This window comes from Chrysemys picta, chromosome 19 (genome assembly GCF_011386835.1).
Source record: "Chrysemys picta bellii isolate R12L10 chromosome 19, ASM1138683v2, whole genome shotgun sequence".
NCBI classification, from domain to species: Eukaryota; Metazoa; Chordata; order Testudines; family Emydidae; genus Chrysemys; species Chrysemys picta.
In genome coordinates, this window is record NC_088809.1 from 3,649,570 (window position 1) to 3,669,577 (window position 20,008).

The 20,008-nt window shown below is 43.2% G+C and overlaps 1 protein-coding gene across 4 annotated transcripts in view; it reads left to right on the top strand.

Annotated features, from left to right (window-relative positions):
* Positions 1-20,008, top strand: part of TRPV3 (transient receptor potential cation channel subfamily V member 3) — a 48,346-nt gene that overhangs the window by 21,268 nt on the left and 7,070 nt on the right. For 3 of the 4 annotated variants that reach the window (XR_010593783.1, XM_065572929.1, XM_065572930.1), the window contains 11 exons: positions 163-267; positions 2,022-2,108; positions 4,990-5,147; positions 5,849-6,025; positions 6,243-6,383; positions 7,519-7,799; positions 9,202-9,378; positions 10,259-10,417; positions 17,194-17,295; positions 17,993-18,066; positions 19,004-19,169. Coding sequence is in view for 3 of the 4 variants with exons in the window: in XM_065572929.1 (XP_065429001.1) it covers positions 163-267; positions 2,022-2,108; positions 4,990-5,147; positions 5,849-6,025; positions 6,243-6,383; positions 7,519-7,799; positions 9,202-9,378; positions 10,259-10,417; positions 17,194-17,295; positions 17,993-18,066; positions 19,004-19,169 (1,627 nt within the window). In the remaining variant the exon portion in view is untranslated. Of the gene's footprint in view, positions 1-162; positions 268-2,021; positions 2,109-3,761; positions 3,855-4,989; positions 5,148-5,848; positions 6,026-6,242; positions 6,384-7,518; positions 7,800-9,201; positions 9,379-10,258; positions 10,418-17,193; positions 17,296-17,992; positions 18,067-19,003; positions 19,170-20,008 lie in introns of those variants that run through there. The other variant, XM_024105925.3, reaches the window with a different exon arrangement.

Below are 20,008 nucleotides of genomic sequence, written 5' to 3' on the forward strand. Positions count from 1 at the left end.
AACACTATTTCAGCACCTCATCAGATGTGATGCCACACAGCATATCACCTGTATCTAAAGCTGGTCCTAGCTGGGCATGTGCACAGTTTGTTTGTGTTATGTTTATGTTACATTTTGACTTGCTTTTCCACTAATAAACTTTCAACACAATGTATTCAACAGCTCACAGTTTTTCTTTGAAATTGAAGGCTTTGAAAGTAATTCATCTCCAAGACAGACATCTCCTCCTGTATTTTCAAAACCCATGGATTCAAATATTCGCCCATGGTATGTATAATATATGGTATATTCATTAACCACATTGCAAATATGAGCAAACATACAACTGCTCGAAAGTTCTGCATAGACGACAAGGCTAAAATGTCAAAAGTGGCCTCTCATTTTGGTTGCCTCAAGGGCAAAATTCCCATTGACTTCAGTGGGCCAGCATTTTCCTTGCAGTGACTGCCTTAATCCTGAATTTTCACACTTCTGTCATTGATTTTAAAAGGGCCACAGCTAAATAGTTTAGGCCCAAACTTTGACCAGACTTAAAATTGATATAGTCCCCTGAAGTCTGAATGATTTTTTCTTTTTAGCACCTTTTTTCTAATTAAGAGGGGAAAAACCCCACTGTTTACGTGGTTGTGTCGGACCTATGGTAACCCGAGACTTGCTGCAGAACCAGCAGAGGGAGCACAAGTAAACAAAAATCCCTATTAGATCGTTTCTGCCATCATCTGTATTGGTGATAGCCAAAAATGTTTCAAACAAAAGAGAGACATGACTGTTTGTGCCCAGGAAATTGAAAAAAAGCCATTTATGACACATATATAAGAAAAATGAGTGCAGAAAAGACTATTTTCAAGATTTTCAGTGGTTATTTGTATTAGATGTTAATGGGACAATTTAAAATTATGAAAAGGGAGGCTGGATGACAAAATATAAATCAAATCAAAGCCAGGTTAATAAAGACCAATTGTTTTTTTTCCAATGACTATTTGGTTGTTTATATGGAATTAGTTGACGAGCTCCTTTTAGTTCCCATAGGACTGGAGCCAAAATCACCAACAAAATAAATAAATAAATAAATCATCATCATAATTATATTCCTTGTTTTTTTCAGCAGAGAGATTAGACTGAATTGGAATAGAATCCGAAACACCATCTTTATTTTAAGGGTGGTCCCTCTAGGTTAGGTCAGAGGAACATTTGTACGGTAGTGTGGGAAGCCTCACACTATTGTCTATGTATCCATTGTGTAGATAAATAGCAGATTTCAGTCTTCTGAGTTTTTAGGTTGGGATGTTCCATCAGCATTCAATTTGTTACAAAAGCAAGTTAAAAAGAAACCCAGCCTATGAAAAAGTAATTGCCAGTGGTCCTTTAAGTCAGACCCAACACTGAGAAAATCTGGAAAGGATGTACAGTATTTACTAAATATAAACTCCATTGCAGCCATTGTTTTATTGTGCAAACACATATTTAGCCCCTGGTCTTGAACTGCTTATAGGCAAATCTTCCACCAAAGTCAGCAGTAAGGACTGAATGAGCAACCGCCACAGAATACTGCATAGTAAATCTTTATGTATTTCAGTTTGTGTGTGTGTGTGCGCGTGCACCCTCCTCACAGTAGCCATTTCAATATTTGTCTTGTGGAAGATGTCAAATTAATAATGAACACATTGGAAAAAAGAAGAGTCTAAACTTTACAATGTAGCATCAAGAGTGATGTGATTAAAAACAGTGTGAAAATGAAAAATACAATAGTAGAAGCCTGAGTGAAATAACATGGAAAAACACAAAGAAGGGTTTCAAATATGAAACTCGTTAACATGATAAAATCCTGAATGTCTTTTCATTTGTGGCCTATATTTTAAAACACACCGTGAGTTAAATGATGGTATTAAAAAACACATTGTCAAATTAAATTAATTTCAGCTCTTTTGTTGATATTGCCTCCCATTATCGAATGAGTCTTAGCGCAATTTGCCAAGATGTCCTCCTACTTAAGCACTCAACCTTTTCTGTGTTTTCTACAGTGCATCTGGAAATGGGGAAGATATGGATTCCCCACAATCTCTTCAGGATGATATTACTGAGTATGCCACAAACGTAGACAGTTATTGGTAAGTGGAGACATAATGTATTTCTGTAGTGCGTTTTCTATGGATTAAGTGTATGACAGAGTGGATTTACTGATTTTTCCTTGTCGTGGTTTAAAAATGAGCCCATAAGACTTCAGGGGATATTGATTTATACTTTTGAGCTTTATCACCAATAAATAAATTCTTTAGAAAGTGTATATCATGCATCCTCATATTAAATATCTGAGATCAGAGAAAGCCAGAGCCTATAAAATTGCTGATTCCTAGTTCACTGAAGAAAATGCTGCACCTAAATGCCACACACACTGAGCAATGAGCAAGTCCAGTGCTCAAATACCACTACTATTTGTTGGTAACTGAACGCTTTTCATTTTAGAGTCCTTTTCTTAAAAGCAAACTACTTTAAGATGTCATCTACATAGAAAACTATTAATTTGGGTGGAAGCTATTGATGTGGACACAAGCAGCAAAATAAGGATAGACACAGACATGGATTTAAGCAGCAGGCCACAACTTATATTAAACTTTTAACACAAGGGAGGGATACTACCCGCCCATACCCTTACTCTCCTATATCAGTCATTTAATTGGTCCCAGTTGGCCAATGGGAGAAAAAATTCCTTCCTGACCCCCTAAACAGGTGATTGGCTAGCCCCATAGCATCTGTCAGGCTGGATTCCCAGTCCTAGTTCAGGTGGGTAGGGTGGGGTGCTGGAATGGAGCTGAAAGAGGCTTCACATGGCCCTTGCACTGGGCTAAATCCTGGGAGCTGGGGAATGCTGTCCAATCAGCACCCCTCTCCCCCAGCTGGCCAATGGGTGCCAGACACTCCCATGAGAGGCGCTACCTATTGTCCCTTGGCAAGTGCCTCCCTTCCTTGCTACTGGGACTGTCCCCCTTTCACCATCAGCCCCATCAATTTCCCCCACCCAGTTGATGCAGGTGACTGGCATTTGCCCTTCAGTTCAGCCATCCTAAGAGACCGAGGGAGAGAGAGAGAGAAAGAGAGATGGATGGGAGGATGGAACAACCACAACATAATATTATTTAACTTCTAAAGAATAACTACGTATAATTTCTGAGCTGATTTTGGAAAACCTCATTTGGTAGGGATAGGCTTAGTTAGCACTGGAACAGGAAACCTCCAAGAATACCCCAGAGTGCTGAAAGAAGAGCATGTTGGTGATTCAGTAAGTGGCACTTATCCTCCAGAGTGGTGTTAGGAACCTTTGTGCTGTTGGATGTGCTGTCTAAACCTGAAACCCTAACTTTGGTCACTAAAGTTCCCATGTTGCTTTTTGCAGAATATAAATACACCTCTACCTCGCTATAATGCTGTCCTTGGGAGCCAAAACATCTTACTGCGTTATAGGTGAAACCACGTTATATTGAACTTGCTTTGATCCACCGGAGTGCGCAGCCCCGCCCCCCCCCAGAACACTGCTTTACTGCGTTATAGCCGAATTTGTGTTATATCGGGTAGCGTTATATTGAGGTAGAGGTGTATTAGCCACAGAGTTGGCCAAATTCTAATTTGGTTAACTAATGTATCCTGCTTACTTAAATTCCCACTGCACTTGCAAATGGATATGGCATTCCTTACTACTTCCTGTCCTAAATTGTTGTATAGCATTGTTGTGCGCTGTTAAACAGCTGCCACGTTCCACCCCACAGGCAGCTGCATTTCAGTGGTGGGTGAAGTGATTCCTGTACATGTAGTTTGTAAAGAGCTTTGGGATCCTTCGGGATGAAAGACACTATATAAATGTAAGTTATTATTATTTTAAAATAGACTTTGTGCACTAGATATTGAAAGAAATCCTATGAGTTTCCTCTCACTTTAATTACTAGGTACAAGATTAATCAGTAAAAGCAGGACTTCAGGGATTTTATGTACTGAATTTGGTACTATATTCTTGGAGATTGCTTGGACAATCTTGGAACAGTGTTCAGATAAATCCAATATTCTGTGACAGAAATTTGTCATAATCTGCAAAATAGAAGGACCCATCAAGTGATTCATCCAGATCTCAGCCACATTGGAGTGCATACTGGTGGAAACAGTTCATGGTCTGAGATATGCTCATTCAGGATGGTAGAACTGAACACAGATTAAATTAGCATGAATAGAGTCACAATGCTAGCGGAAATGTCTTTTCTCATTGATATAGAATATCATCAAACCATATCAGTTTTGTAATAAAATGTTCAGCAAATATTCTGAAAACTGATGAAATTTCCTTCCACCATCTCAACAGCAGAGCAAGTACTTTGTGTGCAGTGAAGATGAGTGCAAGTGGAGTTGTGGTGTAGGGAGGACTCCGAATTCACTTATTACTGTGGTGGTTGTTGGAGAAGGGCCAGGGAAGAGGCTATTGGATCTGCACTTATATGGATCCAGTAGCCCAACACCCCTGCATAGGGGTTGCAAAGAGGCAACAGCCCCTATATTCTACCTTCTCGGCTGGAACAACAGTTGTGGAAAAGAGTGCACCACTGCCCTGTAGTCTCCCCTTTGTTGTAGGATTTGAATTCCACTCTTTGTCCCTTCTGAGTGCTCCCCAGAAAGCCAAATTACTTCAGCTTTGAGTGCGAAGGGCTGAATTTTATTCTCATTACACGAGAATAACAAAAAAAAATCACTTGTAAAAGACTAAGCATATCCTTCATTAAGTTAAAATTTGCTTTATTAGCCATTTCTCACCAAATAAATTATTTGTAACTATTTTTGGAGGAACACACAAACATTCTTTTGTAATGATGACTTGTTAACCTGTGGTGCGTAATTACATTTATTTTTCTAAATAAAAAAGAAATGATGGAAATGAAATTAAACACATTGATATTAGCTAAATTTAACCAAGAATTATGATTTTTTGGTTGTTTGTTTTTGTTAATTCAGTACAAACATGTTGCAAGGAGATCACCAGAACAATGCCCGAAAAAAGCTGAAGAAGTATATGTTTAGGGCAGTATCTGAGGGGAATATAGAAGAATTACAATGTCTGCTTATGGAAGTGAAGGAAAGGTCAAATGCATGTAGAAACATGACTGTGCAAGGTAAGCTGTATAGAGAATCCACAGTCCCTCATTTTGTACCATATATGTGGTAGAGAATTGAGTAATGGTTTTATACATGAGCAACTAAGCTCTGCATCCCAAGCTGGTGTTTGGTGAATATCATGGTTAGCATTAATATAGTAGTCAGGTCAGGCCCCCGATAAGCCACCTACTGGCAAACAATTGAAGCAACCTTGAAGGTGATTTCTGAGGGCACAGCACACCAGCATGAATATTTGTACCTTTTCAGGGTGGATATGACTGAATGCTGCAAAAGAAGCTAATTGAATATAGCCAGCTTCTTTTCCCCCTTCTTGCTGAACTGAGATGCATGTGATCTTGAGGAATGAACACAGAGCTGGGAGTTAGGAACTTCTGCATTCTCAACCCAGCTCAGCCAGTGAGAGTTCTGACTGAATAAGGACTAAGGACTTCAGGGTTTGTTATGTTTTGGCAGAATTGTAGTATGCCAATAATGTATATATCCATCTAGTGGGGTTGTTTGTTCATGAATACATATGTCCTTTCACTAAGTATGTATGGAATATAAAGTTAAATTAATAGCGTGAATAGATGTAGAGTAGTTTGGGGAATAGTCTATATGCATATGTTTCCCAATAACATGAGGTTGGAATTCTTCCTATTCCCCTTAAGATATAATAAAACCACCTGTAATTCAATCATAAAATTCACTTTTGTAGATTATCTGATGAAAAAATTAACAGATTCAGATACTGGTAAAACCTGTCTGATGAAAGCCCTTTTGAACATCAACCAGAACACAAATGAAATAGTGAAAATACTGCTCTCCTTTGGAGAAGAAAATAATTTTTTGGAAAGGCTTATCAACGCAAAGTACACAGAAGAAGCATACAAAGGTATTTCCATTCAGTAGCCATTTAGAGTGTATTTTTGCATGTATTTTAATGCCACAACATATATTTTATATTGAAACATTCTAAAGACAATTAAAATGATTGTTTATTACTATTAATTATTATTGCTATTTGTTATGCATCATCACTGAGCTCAGCACTGTACAAGATACAAAAACTGGACTTTATACTCTAAAGATTCATGTCTATGTTGTTGCAGGCCAGACAGCTCTAAATATTGCTATTGAAAGAAGACAATACGATATTGCTCAGACCCTCATACAAAAAGGAGCAGATGTCAATGCCCATTCACAGGGTGTGTTCTTTAACCCCAAACACAAGCATGAGGGATTTTATTTCGGTAAGTGAAATGTGATCTCCATGGAAAAATTGGGTTGGGATGGTAGAACAATGAAACGATCAGGCAATAGGGGTGGTTCAGGAATGCAGAAGATAGGTCTTTCAAACTCGCACAAGATATAAAAATGGCCATGGGCTTTATCATTTTCAGAACTAAATGTAAAACTCATTTCATAACCTTTGCTCTACCTCAATAAGTTTCTTGTACCCAAAACACCCAGTTTCTTTCACCCACACACAAACAAAACAAATTACCAATTAATCAAGTTATTTCTTCTACAGGTTCAGAAGGAAAAAAAGCAAGATTGACATTATTACTCATAAGATGCTCAGATTCCACAGTGATGCACACAACATAAGCAGATAGGTCGGTAATAACCCAAACTACATCTATTGTACATACAAAACTAGACCAAAAAAAGCCCACTGAAGTCAATGGGAGTTCTTTCCCATTTCAATTGCCACACTAACTAAGAAACCCCACCTAACTGGAAAACAAACAAACCAACAATCCAAACTCACAGGGACACCTCAGTTCCAGCAAAACTGCAATTCAGAATACTAAAGGACTAATTACTCTTCATACTTCCTGAATGAATACTTGCATGAGAGAAGAGAGAATTTGATGAATTACTTACACAAAGTACAGCTAGTGGCTAAACAGAGTGCAGGCTAAAATATTCTTCTCCATAAATCTATACATATCACATAAAGACAAGAAAGTGTGTATATTTATCTTATTTAATTGGGCATTTAGTGTAAGTGCTGAAATAACATATCAAATATTGGGAAATGTAACATGTAGTAGCAATTGTATTACAAATTGCAACATAGTAAATAGAAAGCAATTTTCCACAGTACAGTAAATTACAAATATTCAGAAATAGTTGAAAGGTAATTGTTTGTAAAGACTGAAATTGTCAATAAAGTGTATTATTGTGTAATTGTAGCTTTTCCTCAAATAACAATTTCATGTGAATTAAGTTTGTTTCTAAAACAATGTAATGTAATCAACCTTATCCTTAATTTGTAAACCTGTTTTAATCTCATCAAAATGTCAAAATAATCATTCGAATACATTTCTGATACTCATAATATTTGAAAATGAATAGTTATTGTGCATTGTATTTTCTTAGGTGAAACTCCACTGGCATTAGCTGCATGTACTAATCAACCAGAGATAGTTCAACTGCTGATGGACAATAGGAGGACTGATATTACCTCACAAGATGCCCGAGGAAACAATATACTGCATGCATTAGTCACTGTAGCAGAGGATTTTAAAACACAAAATGACTTTGTAATCAGAATGTATGATATGATTCTATTGAAAAGTAAGAGCAGAACTTTAGAGACAATGAAGAATAAAGATGGTTTAACTCCATTGCAACTAGCTGCAAAAAGTGGAAAATTAGAGGTAAGGCTCTATTGTAATAGCCTACAAAAGAAATGAAATAGAGAGACAGAGTCTAGGTTGCCTACATGTACTTAAACCATAGGTGCACAAATTTGCACTCCACCATGGTGGTTATCTTGTATTGTAAATTAGTGGTAGTTGGTTGAGTAAGATTATTTACTGTAAACCACTGCTCCATTATTTCTGTTGTTTCAGCCTGACAGATTCTCACAGGTTTTCCTCAATGCCATTACTACAAAATATAAATACTATTTAAAAATTCAGTATTACACACCCTTGATAATTGCATATCTTCCTAAGAGGATAATTATCCAACAGGAGTACAAGCTCATGTGGACCTACTGAAGCATACACGGTGAGAAACAGGTGTTGAAGCCATGGACCCAATCTTAGAGTAGCAGAATTGTGGGATTCCCCCTTCAGCAATGTGGAGTGGAGTCCCAGAGACTATCACTAAGAAGGGTACACTCCTAGAAAGATTGTGAAAGAGTGGAAGGCGTAGCATACCTTATAATATCATGACACTTCCATTAATAGAAATACTTTAATGATATATAAACTAAAAATCAGTTTTGTTTGAATTTAAACTTTTCCCTGCAGTATTTGCAACTCAAGCACTGGAGTTCTGCACTAGCACATGATAACCTGAAACTAAACAGTCTGTTTGCATGGTCTGAGCTGAAATAAAAAAATTAAACAAATAACATAGCATAAATGGTGAACAGTAATTTTTAAAAATTATTTTGGTTTTAATACGATCAAGGGCTGTTGATAGCACACATTAATATTTTTGAATTACATGATATTCTCTCTTACACAGGTGTAACTCTAAGGAAATAAATTGAATTAGTCTGACTTATAACAAAAAGTAGAATTTGGATCTCTGAAAGCAAAAGCTTGGAGTACCTGGTTAATGATTAACAAGGGATAAATTAGAAAGTCACCAGTTAAAGAAAAGTTATACCAAAGTATGCAGTGGAATGCTTTCATTAGAAAAAACTGCAGATCTAATAGAAAATTCAAGGCAATTAAAGAAAACTGTATTTATTTCCAGGGCCACCCAGAGGATTCAGGGGGCCTGGGGCAAAGCAATTTGGGGGCCCCTTCCATAAAAAAAAGTTGCAATACTATAGAATACTATATTCTTGTGGGGGCCCGGGGCCTGGGGCAAATTGCCCCACTTGCCTCCCCCTCTGGGCGGCCCCGTTTATTTCCCAGGGATGGGTCATCTGTAATGCCTCCCCTCAATTACCCAAAGGTTAAATGAATTACAAAATACATTTAATTGTGCCATTTTGGCAAATGTCTTAGTAAAAAAGTACATTTCTGGTAACTGTGCACACACTCTTTCTTCCATTTAGAAGACTTAATTTACTTACATGTGATTCTATTAATGTTTTAGATTCTGAAATACATTCTCAGTAGAGAAATAAAAGACAAGCCAAACAGAAGCCTTTCCAGAAAATTCACAGATTGGGCTTATGGTCCTGTTCAGTCTTCCCTTTATGACCTGACAGAACTAGATACGACTGCAGACAACTCATTACTGGAGATTATTGTTTATAACACAAATATTGGTGTAAGTTGCCTGTCATTAAAGTCAATATATTTTCCAGCAATACATTCACTTATTTTTTTAAGCTATAAATTATCTGGAGAACTTGAAAAACAAATAAAAATATAACTTTTAGGTCTCGGTCTTTCAGCAGAAGCCACTAACATGAACCCTTGCGCTCATGCAATGTCCCATTAGGAATGCACCTGGGTCCAGATCCCAAAGAAGGACTGGGGAAGTAGTTAGGCCTGCATTTGGGGCATTAGTGTGTTGTACAGTAGTTTAAGTTTTCTTCTTGGGACATCTAAAATGGTCTTAGACTAATGGTTCAACACACCGCATTTTATCTCTAAGATAACCAATTTATATCATATATATCCTTTATTTAAAAGAAAATATTATTGGGAGGCAAGGATACTATAATAAACAGTAAACTGTCAGTTTACTATACACATAGGTGTTTTATGCATTGAAGCAGTGCATAATTAAGAAATTTTCACTATTTAAAAGCAGAATTTGGCATGTTGCTAAAATTCAAATTATTGAAGTGGCAATTCCTAAAAAATAAACATACTTTGTTAGGAGACTGGTACAGAAGTTAACACTTGGATTTTAACACAATCACATTTTCCACAGAACAAGATAAAATTTGGCAGATAATTATCTCGGGCAGATCTTCATGGTGTGAACTGGTGTAGCTCCACTGGATTCAGTAGAACTATACCCATTGACACCAGCTGAGGAGCTGTTGCACGGGTCCCTGAGCAAAGTGGTATTTCTAGACTGACAAGAAGAGACCATAAAATGAAATGTTTAAAATATGTAGTTGATATTTTTTTATTTGTCCTACCTCCAGTTTTCTCACAAGTCACAAATTTGGCTTTCTCTTTGTTTTTTTCTACAGAACCGTCATGAAATGTTGACTTTGGAGCCCCTGCATTCACTACTGCGAATGAAATGGAAAAAGTTTGCAAGGCACATGTTCTTTATGTCATGTTGTTTTTATTTCATCTACAACATAATATTAACATTGGTTTCCTACTATAGACCCCGAAGAGATGAGGTATGTGCAGCAACTAAAAATCTCATAGAATTTTGTGTTCAAAATGCAGTAACATTCCCTAACTCAGATTTAACATGTTTGGTGAATCAAAAATAGAACTGGAGATTCTAGGATGAAATCATTGCTCCATTTAAGTGAATGAGAGTTTTACTATTGACTTCAGTAGGGCCAGAATTTCCCTCCATGAGTTTATCTCTTGAAGAGGGAGCAGAACAATAAGGAGAGAAGAGAAATTAATTTGAGTTATTAAACAAAAAAAGACGGTTACTCACCGTTGTAACTGTTGTTCTTCGAGATGTGTTGCTCATATCCATTCCATTAGGTGTGTGCGCGCCGCGTGCACGATCGTCGGAAGATTTTTACCCTAGCAACACCGGCGGGTCGGCTGTGGAGCCCCCTAGAGTGGCGCCTTCATGGCGCTGAATATATACCCCAGCCGACCCGGCGCCCCCTCAGTTCCTTCTTGCCGGCTACTCCGACAGTGGGGACGGAGGGCGGGTTTGGAATGGATATGAGCAACACATCTCGAAGAACAACAGTTACAACGGTGAGTAACCGTCTTTTCTTCTTCGAGTGCTTGCTCATATCCATTCCATTAGGTGACTCCCAAGCCCAACTTAGGTGGTGGGGTCGGAGTGAGACATTGCTGTGTGCAAAACTGCTGATCCGAAGGCAGCATCGTCCCTGGACTGCTGCACTAGTGCATAGTGTTCTGTAAACGTGTGGACTGACGACCAAACCGCAGCTCTACAAATGTCCTGGATCGGAACTTGCGCCAGGAAAGCCGTCGAGGAAGCTTGGGCCCTCGTGGAGTGAGCGGTGAGGTGTGGTACTGAGACACCTGCCAGGTCGTAGCAAGTCCGGATGCAAGACGTAATCCAGGAGGATAGGCGTTGTGAGGAGACCGGTGAGCCTTTCATTCGGTCGGCCACTGCAACGAAGAGTTGCGTCGTCTTTCTAAAGTGCTTTGTGCGGTCAATATAGAAGGCCAGGGCCCTTCGCACGTCCAGGGAATGCAAACGTTGATCCTGGCGAGTAGCATGTGGTTTAGGGTGAAAAACCGGGAGAAATATATCCTGGTTGATATGAAATGGAGAAACCACTTTAGGGAGAAAGGCAGGATGTGGACGAAGCTGCACTTTATCCTTGTGGAAAACTGTGTAAGGGGGCTCGGATGTAAGCGCCCTGAGTTCAGAAACGCGCCTTGCTGAGGTGATGGCTACGAGGAAGGCTGTCTTCCAGGACAGGTACAGAAGTGAACAGGTGGCCAGTGGCTCGAATGGAGGACCTGTGAGCTTGGAGAGAACCAGGTTGAGGTCCCACGTCGGAACGGGCTGACGTTGTTGTGGGTACATCCGGTCTAAGCCCTTGAGGAATCTAACGACCATCGGGTTAGAGAATACCGAGGACGCGAGTTCCCCTGGATGGAAGGCCGATATAGCGGCCAGGTGAACTCTAATTGAAGATATCGCCAACCCTTGCTGTTTTAGGGAGAGGAGATATTCCAAAATAAGAGGAATAGGTGCGTGCAATGGGGACGTGGCTCGTTGTTCGCACCAACAGGAGAACCGCTTCCACTTGGCCAAGTATGTGGTCCGTGTTGAAGGCTTCCTACTGCTCAGCAGAATCTGTTGGACAGAGTGTGAACACTGTTGCTCTGCCTGGGTGAACCATGGAGCAGCCACGCCGTGAGGTGGAGTGATTGCAGGTCGGGGTGACGCAGCCGGCCGTGGTTCTGCGTGATGAGATCCGGATACAACGGAAGCGGGATCGGTGTCTGAACCGAGAGTTCCAGCAGCGTGGCGTACCAATGTTGTCTCGGCCACGCTGGAGCGATCAGAATCACCTGTGCCTGGTCTCTGCGCAATTTGAGCAGTACCTTGTGGACCAGAGGAAACGGAGGGAAGGCATAAAACAGGTGGTCTTTCCAGGGAAGGAGAAACGCATCCGAGAGGGAGCCTGGGGCTCGACCTTGCAGGGAGCAGAACACGTGGCACTTCCTGTTGTCTCGAGATGCAAACAGGTCTATCTGGGGAAACCCCCACTTCTGGAAGACGGAATGTATGATGTCCGGACGGATAGACCACTCGTGCGTTTGAAAGGACCTGCTGAGTCGGTCCGCTAAAGTGTTCTGGACTCCAGGGAGGAACGATGCCGTGAGATGGATTGAGTGGGCGATGCAGAAGTCCCACAGGCGAATGGCCTCTTGGCATAGAATTGACGAACGTGCTCCTCCTTGCTTGTTGATGTAAAACATGGCCGTGGTGTTGTCGGTGAGAACTAACACACAGCGGCCACGTAGGAGATTGAGAAATGCCTGGCACGCCAGGCGCACCGCCATCAGTTCCCGAACATTGATGTGTAGGGCTAGCTGAGGTGCAGTCCACAGGCCCTGGGTATGGTGCTCGTTGAGATGGGCGCCCCAACCCAGAGATGAAGCGTCTGTGACCAGGTGCAGAGAGGGTTGTGGGGCGTGAAACGGCATCCCCTCGCAAACCACATTGTGATCTAGCCACCATGTGAGGGAGGTCAGGACCGAGTTCGGGATTGTGACCACCATATTCAGGCTGTCCCGATGTGGGCGGTATATTGATGACACCCAGGTCTGGAGTGGGCGAAGCCGAAGTCTGGCATGCCTGGTTACGTACGTGCATGAAGCCATGTGACCCAGGAGGGTAAGGCACGACCTCACCGTGGTAGTTGGGAAGGCCTTGAGTCCCTGTATGAGGCTCGTGATGGAGCAAAAGCGATTGTCTGGCAGGATGGCTTGTGCGCGTCTGGAGTCTAGAACCGCACCGATGAATTCTATTCTCTGGGTAGGTTCTAGAGTGGATTTGTCCTTGTTGAGTAGGATACCCAACTTGTTGAATGTGCGCACTATTATGTGGACGTGATCGCGAACTTGTTCCTTGGTGCGACCGCGTACCAGCCAGTCGTCTAGGTACGGGAACACCTGTATCCCTTGCCGACGAAGGTACGCTGCCACGACAGCCATACATTTCGTGAAGACCCGTGGGGCCGAAGATAGTCCGAAGGGAAGGACTGCAAATTGGTAGTGCACCCTGTTTACCACGAATCGGAGGAAGCGTCTGTGAGGCGGGAAAATAGCAATGTGAAAGTATGCGTCTTTCATGTCGAGGGCGGCAAACCAGTCTCCAGGATCGAGGGAAGGGATAATGGCCCCCAGAGAGACCATGCGGAACTTCAACTTTACTACGAATTTGTTGAGTCCGCGCAAGTCCAAGATGGGTCGCAGACCTCCTTTGGACTTGGGAATGAGGAAATAACGGGAATAGAATCCCCTGCCCCTTAATTCCACTGGAACCTCCTCTATGGCCCCCATAGCGAGGAGCGTAGAAACTTCCTGTATAAGAAGTTGCTCGTGAGAAGGGTCCCTGAAGAGGGACGGGGAAGGGGGGGAGGAGGGGGGGATAGAAGAAAACTGGATAGCGTATCCCCTCTCCACCGTGCGGAGGACCCAACGGTCCGAAGTTATAAGGGACCAAGCACGGTGGAAGTGGGAGAGGCGATCCCGAAAGGAGGGGGCTGGATCCTGGGGGATGACTGGGGCGCCGTCCTCGACCGCACCTTCAAAAGTTCTGCCTGGGGCCTGAAGGTGGTCGAGGTGGCCCCTGGTTCTGGCCGGGTTGAGGGCCGGTCCACCTTCTTCTACCACCTCGCCCTCGCCTCCGGGCCGAGTCCTGTCTCTGACGAGGCGGGGGGGGGTAGAAGCGCTGAGGCTGCGGCCTAAATGGCCTGCGCTGGGGGCCCACAACATGCATCCCCAGGGAGCGCATGATTGTTCTCGAGTCCTTGAGGCTCTGCAGGCGAGAGTCCGTCTTATCCGAGAACAATCCATGACCCTCAAAAGGCAGATCTTGTAGGGTTTGCTGCAGCTCCGGAGGCAAACCCGAAACCTGAAGCCAGGAGATCCTGCGCATAGCGATGCCCGAAGCCAGGGTCCTCGCCGCTGAGTCTGCAATGTCCAAGGAGGCCTGCAAGGAGGTCCGAGCCACCTTCTTGCCCTCCTCTACCATGGCTCCAAACTCTTCCCTGGACTCTTGGGGAATCAACTCCTTAAACTTCCCCATAGAGTTCCAGGAGTTGAAATTGTAGCGGCTCAGTAGCGCCTGTTGGTTCGCCGCTCTAAGTTGTAGCCCTCCGGCTGAGTAAACCTTACGGCCAAACAGGTCGAGCCGCTTAGCCTCTTTTGATTTAGGCGCTGCAGCCTGCTGGCCGTGGCGCTCTCGTGCATTCACTGATTCCACCACCAGTGAGCACGGTTGGGGGTGGGTATACAAGTACCCATAGTCCTTAGAGGGGACAAAGTATTTTCTTTCCACCCCTCTCGCTGTGGGTGGAATGGAGGCAGGAGTTTGCCATATCGTATCCGCATTCGATTGGATCGTGCGGATCAGAGGTAACGCCACCCTCGATGGGCATCTGCTCCAAGGATGTTCACGATCGGGTCGTGCACCTCCACTATCTCCTCCGCCTGCAGGTCCATATTACGGGCCATCCTACGCAGGAGATCCTGGTGAGCCCGAAGATCTATCGGAGGGGGACCCGTACATGAAGTGCCCGCCACTGCCTCGTCCGGAGAGGAGGAAGAGGATGCCTCCGGTGGTACCGGATCCAAGGGGGGGTCCTGATCCCCTTGCTCTTGGGCCGGGGCATCACCTGCACTTGGGTCCCTGGTGTCGGGTGGCGTGGACACCGAAGCCTCCATGCCTCCTGGCGGAGGCCGAGAGATGGTGGATTCTGGGGCCCTTCTAACCGAGTGACCCGAGCGAGAGGTCGATGGTATTGGAGCCCCTTGCTCTTGGTGGTATGCCCACGGGGTCCAAAACGACCAGTGAGATGGTCCATGAGAGTGGTCCTCTGCCATCTCTGGCCAGTGGCCGAAATTTTGTTCATCGGCGTGCCCTTGAGGGGGGTATGCCGATCTCGACAGGTCCTCCGAGGAGCGAGACACCGATCTAGACGGCCATGGCGGTGCCGAGAGAGATGAAACCATCCCGGTGGGCTGCGGTGCCGCACGGTGCCGGTCCGGAGATGATCTATCTCTACGCGGTGCCGGCGATCGGTGCCGGGACCGCGACCGGTGCCGATGACCTCGTCGGTGCCGGGAGTCGGATCTGGACCTCGACGAGGACCTGGAGTATGCCCGGTGCCGGGAGCGACCCCTCGACGTCGAGCGCCGACCGTAGCGGTGCCGAGAACTACGTCTCGACGTTGATCGGTGCCGACGATCATGTCGGTGCCGAGACGAAGAGCGGTGCCGCGAAGAAGATCTTGGCCGCGAGTACGACCGGTGCCGAGACGATATTCGGTGCCGGGACTGCGAGCGGCGTGGGGACCTGCTTCGGGACCTGGACCGGTGCCGAGGTTCCAGCCCTTGTGATGGCGGGCGCATCAAGGCAGGTTTCCCCCTCGACTGGACCGGGCGAGTCAACGGTGCAGTCGGTGCCGGTGGTTGAGGCGGTGCCGGCTCCGTGAGAGCTATTAAGTCTCTCGCCGCCGCGAAGGTCTCTGGAGTCGACGGGAGGCACTGTATCACCGCCGGCCTGGGGGGAGACGCTATTTGCACCGGACTCAACGGCCTCGGCGCCGGAGTCGACGGTGCCGGAGGCACCTGTTTCCGTTGCTCCACCGGTGGACGCGGCTCTACCCCCGACACTGGGGGAGCTGGCGTCTTCGGCACTGATGTCCCCGTCTTATGGGCTTTTTTATGCCCTGGGGATAAGGACCGGCGCCGAGGCACTTGCTGTGTCTGCGGTGCCGACGAGGTCCGGTGCCGGGGAGGCTTGTCTGACGCCACTCGCGTGGTCGTCGCAGCCGGTGCCGCCGGGGCACTGCGCACCGAGGTGCTAGGTGCCGGGGCCTTGCTCGTGGAAGGAGCGTCCGGGCTAAGAGCCGCCTCCATCAGAAGTTGCCTGAGCCGAAAGTCCCGCTCCTTCTTGGTTCTCGGACGAAAGGCCTTACAGATTTTACACTTGTCTGTCTGGTGTGACTCTCCCAGGCACTTCAGACAGGATTCGTGCGGGTCGCTCGTGGGCATAGGTTTAGCGCAGGAGGCGCACAGCTTGAAGCCGGGAGCGTTGGGCATGAGCCCGGCCCCGCGGCCGGGGGAGGAAGGGGGGAGACGACCCCCTTAATCCCCTGGACTATTTAGAACAACTTTAAAACTACTTAACTAACTTACAACAAACTCTAAGACTATAACTATAACTACAACTATGATACAACAAGATAAGCTAGGGAAAGTGGAGAACAGCTAAGCAGCGCTCCACAGTTCCAACGACCGTCAGGGGCGGTAAGAAGGAACTGAGGGGGCGCCGGGTCGGCTGGGGTATATATTCAGCGCCATGAAGGCGCCACTCTAGGGGGCTCCACAGCCGACCCGCCGGTGTTGCTAGGGTAAAAATCTTCCGACGATCGTGCACGCGGCGCGCACACACCTAATGGAATGGATATGAGCAAGCACTCGAAGAAGAAAAAATGTTTATGCATAACAGTGTGTGGACCTGGCTATGGTTTTAAAAGTTATATTTTTAATGATTGAGAAAGAATAAGTATATATTTTAAATAATCTCACTTCATTTTGAGGTTGATCCTGCAAGTCCTCAATGGAGAGCACTTAATTGAATTCAATGGAATTTCTGCACATAGAGGGCTATAAGGACTGGGTCCTTTGTCTGGGACCTTTTACTTTATTGTGCCTTCAGATAACTAGCATTAAACTCTCACTATTCTTTTCTAACCCTCTTTTCCAGGCTCCGCCCTACCCATTAGTTTTGACACGTAACATGGGATGGTTGCAGTTGCTGGTACAAGTGCTTATTATGATAGCGGCAATATTTTTAGCCATAAAAGAGGTGAGACACTTTCAGAATTAATATAAAATAATTGTATGCATAAAGATCTTTTGTGGATTTGTAAAGACTGTGACAATTTTGATCATTTTATAAGTTATATGTTTTATAACTTATATGTTTCATAATGTCTCGCATTGTACAATTACTAGGCTAATTGCTAATCGTGCATAAATGTGTTAATCATTCTTGATGGTCCAAATATATACTAATATAACTGTAAGATATTATATGAAATTGATGTGAGGCCTTCCTTTTTGAAAAACTGGGAACAAAATGGGATTTGAAATATGGTGATCATACTAAATTCTTACTCAGCAACATACTTAAGCAATGTACTTTAAAGTCATGAAGTAAATAGGATTGCTCGTGTATTTAAAGTACTGTGTTAAGTACATTATTGAATAAGGATCTATATCAGAAAGGACAAGTACATCTGACTTACTTCCCAGTAAGACATTTAAAGTTATTTATTAGTAACATCTGCTAGTAAAGTTAACTGTTAAACTATTTTAAGTACAGCAGAAAATCAGGACACATTAAAAAAAATCTGGAAAAGCATTTTTGAGGCACAAACAATATAGAAAGAATGAAATTCTAGATGCTGTAGCTATTTTAAGTAGACTAGTTGGTTTTGAATTTTTATTCACCTTTTAATTTTTACTATTTTTAATCTGTTTATATATATCTGTCTACACAGAGTGTAGCCATCTTTCTACTAAGACCCTCAGATCTTCAGTCAATTCTGTCAGATGCATGGTTCCACTTTGCATTGTAAGTCTGGCATATAAATTGTTGTTTCTGAAATAACATGCGCTCTGTCAGTTACATTTCCTTGGTTCACAGAAAATTAATTCTTTTAACTGTAATTCACTTGTTATTTTAGACTGTCAGTTGTCAGAGGTAAGAACATAATTTTATATGCAGTTTTACGGTAAGACACCAGGTATATCTCTGGCATTCACTGACCGGTAACACTATTGTGGATTGGTACATACAAACTATTTTTATCTTTGTAAGCACTGCAAAAGAGAGAATTGTATTTTGTTTATAAAGAAACAAGCCAGTTAGCCAGATTTTGATTACCCATTCCATCTTCTGTGTTGCTCTGTTAACAAAAAAATGGCATAACCAGCTGTTAGGGATGCCCCCAGTGTACAGGAATCCCAAAGTGGCTTAGAGCCAGCATAGCTGGCCCTATACTGCCCCCTCCTGTTCCTGGCATAGGAGATAAGACTGGGGAAAGAGGGTATAGTCAAAATGATGCTGCGTTTCTGTGATCCCTGACTCTGGAATGATCATTTGGGGGACATGGCACAAGGCGTAATTTAGAACAGTCCTAAAGTTGCTCTAAATTATGCTGGGGGCTAGCCTGGACCCAGGACTGAGGAAAATAAAAAGTGATATAGAGCTACCTTTATAGTTTTCCCTAACTGCAACAAGCACAGTTTGGACACAGGGTGGAAAGTGAAATTGGAAGTGAAACTTGAAATAAGGAAGTCAAGTATCAGAGGGGTAGCCGTGTTAGTCTGGATCTGTAAAAAGCAACAGAGAGTCCTTTGGCACCTTTAAGACTAACAGATGTATTGGAGTATAAGCTTTCGTGGGTGAATGCCCACTTCGTTGGATGCAAGCATGCATTCCACTATATTTTGTACATTTCTGTGCTGTGTAAAAGAGTATTTACAATATTTGTTTTTTTTTTCAACAGTTTTATACAAGCAGTGCTTGTGATCTTCTCTGTCTTCTTGTACTTGTTTTCCTACAAAGAACACCTGGTGTGTCTTGTCTTGGCTATGGCACTAGGATGGGCAAATATGCTGTACTTTACCAGGGGTTTCCAATCCATGGGAATTTATAGTGTCATGATCCAAAAGGCATGTATATAATTTTTAACTCTTGTTATGTTATCTATTTACTCTAGTTGCATTATCTAATTCATGTACATTCTGCAATTTAGATGTTGCTTATATTATAAGTAATCCACACTGAAATTTCCAGTTTCTTCTCTTTAAGATATGTTTTATTTCATTAGAATGTACTATGTAATTTAAAAAAATTAATAGTGGTAACTAGCTAATTTGTTCAAATTATGCAACATTTATTTTTAAATCTCTAAATTGTATGGTATTTTTCAGCTAATATATTTAATTGAATCAGACAGTGTAATGCAGGGGTCGGCAACCTTTCAGAAGTGGTGTGCCGAGTCTTCATTTATTCACTCTGATTTAAGGTTTTGCGTCCCAGTAATACATTTTAACGTTTTTAGAAGGTCTCTTTCTATAAGTCTATAATATATAACTAAACTATTGTTGTATGTAAAGTAAATAAGGTTTTTAAAATGTTTAAGAAGCTTCATTTAAAATTAAATTAAAATGCAGAGCCTCCCAGACCGGTGGCCAGGACCCAGGCAGTGTGAGTGCCACTGAAAATCAGCTCGCGTGCCACCTTTGGCACACGTGCCATAGGTTGCCTACCCCTGGTGTAATGCTTACACTTTTCATAGAGTTACATTCACCCCTTGATTAATGTGTTTAACACACATTAATGCATAAGACAACAGGACAAATCATGGAGAATCAGGCCAACTAACTTTTCAAAATGTCCCACTTGCTAATGTGATTACTTTTAAAAATATAAGTAGATTTAACCACTCTCGTATCGATTGTATCATGTCTTCATCACTGCAAAACATGTAACTGTAAAGAGAACTTAC